At 44.8% G+C, this 2567-nt stretch overlaps 1 protein-coding gene across 1 annotated transcript; it reads left to right on the top strand.

Moving 5' to 3' along the window:
* The first annotated feature begins 268 nt into the window (after nt 1-268).
* On the top strand, nt 269-2179 carry LOC109464779 (zinc finger protein 43-like). The gene has a single exon (XM_019761851.1). The coding sequence runs from the start codon at nt 325-327 to the stop codon at nt 1636-1638; it is 1314 nt and encodes a 437-aa protein (XP_019617410.1). The 5' UTR covers nt 269-324; the 3' UTR covers nt 1639-2179.
* Nucleotides 2180-2567: the final 388 nt, after the last annotated feature.

The following is a 2567-nucleotide window of genomic DNA, read 5'->3' on the forward strand; positions in this document are numbered from 1 at the left end:
GACACGTGACCTATCGCGCACATGACGCCCGTAAAGGGTTAGGAGAGGTCATAGTCACCTGGAAGCCTTTTTGCCCCGTCCTCCTTTCATGGGTTACGCAAATTTTGCACATTCAATATTGTTAAGATAGTAATAGATGTGCACATGTACATACGTCAGATGTAATAATGTGTCGCTTTGTGATTTTAAAGAAGCCAAGCATACAGTTGTCCAAGATGCGTGATATTTATGTCATCTGTCTTCTTTTTTTTTTTTTTGCAGACTTTACCTGCCATCTGAAGGTGTGACTTCGCCCAGAGGAAGAGCATCAGATGTGTAACCAGTATGGCTTTCAAAGCTCCTGGACCCCCGCGTAGCTGTGGACATGGTCCGGACCAGACTGGAGATGTACACCAAGGCGTAGTTCTCATGGACGCCGACGGAGGTGCCCGTGTTCTCCGCTTAGTCTCCGGGGAGAGTCGCCGGGCTCAGGCGGGCGGGAACATACCCACTCCCGCCTCAGCTGGAAGAGACGCCCGTCCTTCTGCAGGTAATATTCCAAATGTCAACATCGAGCCGTCGCTGCAGCAACCAGCGATGGTTCAAGCGTCAGCATCTTTTGAAAGTCACTACAACTCTTCAGTCTGGGACCAGCCACTGGCATCATCTTCAGTCCGGATGAGCCAGACGTCTCCCCCTGGCCCTCTCCTCCTTGGATCATCTTCAAGACATCCCACGACTGTTCATCCTTCCTTATGGACTGGCCCAACAGAGGAGATGCAGAGCCAGAAGGCGTTCCCTGGCCTCATGTCTCACATCTTAGAAAGTGGAAGTCAGAGCAGCAGCAAAACAAAGAATAATCCGGAAAAAACGGACATAAGCAGCTACCAGAAGCCTTCTCTGAACACACCCATTGCTTTAGACACACATACACATAACGAACTGCAAAATCCCCTGAAAAGCGAAGAATTTCCTAACGTAAGCATATATCCTTTTAGTACTTGTAACACAGCCTTCGGCGAACCAAGCCACGCTGGTGACAAAATCACAACGACAGTTAAGAAAGAGAAAGAGGAAAAAGATTGGTCACTCCAGAGTAAAGAAGAGGCAAAGGCTGCTCTTGGTAATCAGGAATCTGAGAGAAAAGTATCGGAGACGTTTCAAAATCTGTGCGTCATATGCGGAGCGAAGTATCGCACCAAGGGTGGCCTGCACTCTCACACTATTTACAAACACAGCGACGAGAGACCGTTCAGATGTGAGCTGTGTGGCGCTAGCTTCAAGGTTCACAGTAAGCTGACGAGACACAAGGTAGAGAAGCACTGTGACGACCGGCCCTACATCTGCCCCGTGTGCGGCGTGAGTTTTAAACGGAAGGACAAACTCGGGCGACACAAGCGGACACTGCATACCGGAGATCGGCCCTTCGTATGCCGCACGTGTGGAAAAGCGTTCAAAAGGAGAGAAGTTCTTCGGCATCATGAGTCCAAACATTATAACGGCGACAGTTTACCGTACGAGTGTCTGGAATGTAGGAAGAGGTTTGGACGGAAGGACAAAATTAATGCACACATGAGGAAGGTTCACGGGGCAAAACGGAGTGTGAACCTTGATCTTTACAGTAACGAGTTCTCTCCTCTACACTCGACGTGTTCGTAGAAAAAAAAAAGATTAAAATAAGTTTACTTTCATGTTACTGTAGTCACCTTAATACAGTGAAAACATTTAAAGAAACCTAAAGAATATTAGACCTTTTCTAATCATTAGAATATTTAGTGAGACGAGGCTTCCAGGCTAGAGGCTCGGTGTATCGGTAATGCACTAGCAGATCTGTCTTACAAATCAGTTCGACATATTCAAACGAAATTTTGTAACCTATTTGAAAGCTAACGACTAACAAAACTGTTGCATGTTCGAAATTGTTATCAGAAATTAGTCCACCATGACCATGGGTGATATAGACTACAAGAACAGGTAGTATGATTTGAAAGGTTCGATGAATGTTGTTTTTGTACAAACGTAAGAAAATGTTCATTAAATAATTAAGGAGCCTACTTTTTCCTACATGAAGGTGTTTACCTTGACATAACACCCGGTCAGTGACATCAACAACCTAATTAATGTTTATACGGTACCGGTGGTTAAACACCTCGGGAGCATAAGTTATTGTTATGTAGGTAATTCAAACTAACACGTTAAAGAGGACCAAGACATACGGATTAAATCAAACATACTGTGATGGCATTGTTTTTTGTGGTTTTTGCTGTGGTGTTGAGTGGCCGAGTGCTAGGCTATAGCTGTATGAGAGGTCGCGGGTTCGATTCCTGGCATGTCAGGCTGGATGTTATGCCCTAGAGGTTAAGACCATGTTGGTTCACTTATGTGGATGACATCCGCGCGCATAAATTTTCGCCGCCCCCCCCCCAAAAAAAACGTTTTCAACCATGCTGTAAACCGTACAAAACAAACAGTTGAAAAATTAGCAAATATAAACCGTAAGTTGCAAAAAAATATTTAAAAACGTTGCCAACACAGAATGCCAAAATCAAACAAAACAAAAAGACAAACATGTAAGGAAATGAATTTGA

The sequence above is a fragment of the Branchiostoma belcheri genome, unplaced genomic scaffold, assembly GCF_001625305.1.
Source record: "Branchiostoma belcheri isolate BF01 breed outbred unplaced genomic scaffold, Haploidv18h27 scaffold140, whole genome shotgun sequence".
Lineage (NCBI taxonomy): Eukaryota > Metazoa > Chordata > Leptocardii > Amphioxiformes > Branchiostomatidae > Branchiostoma > Branchiostoma belcheri.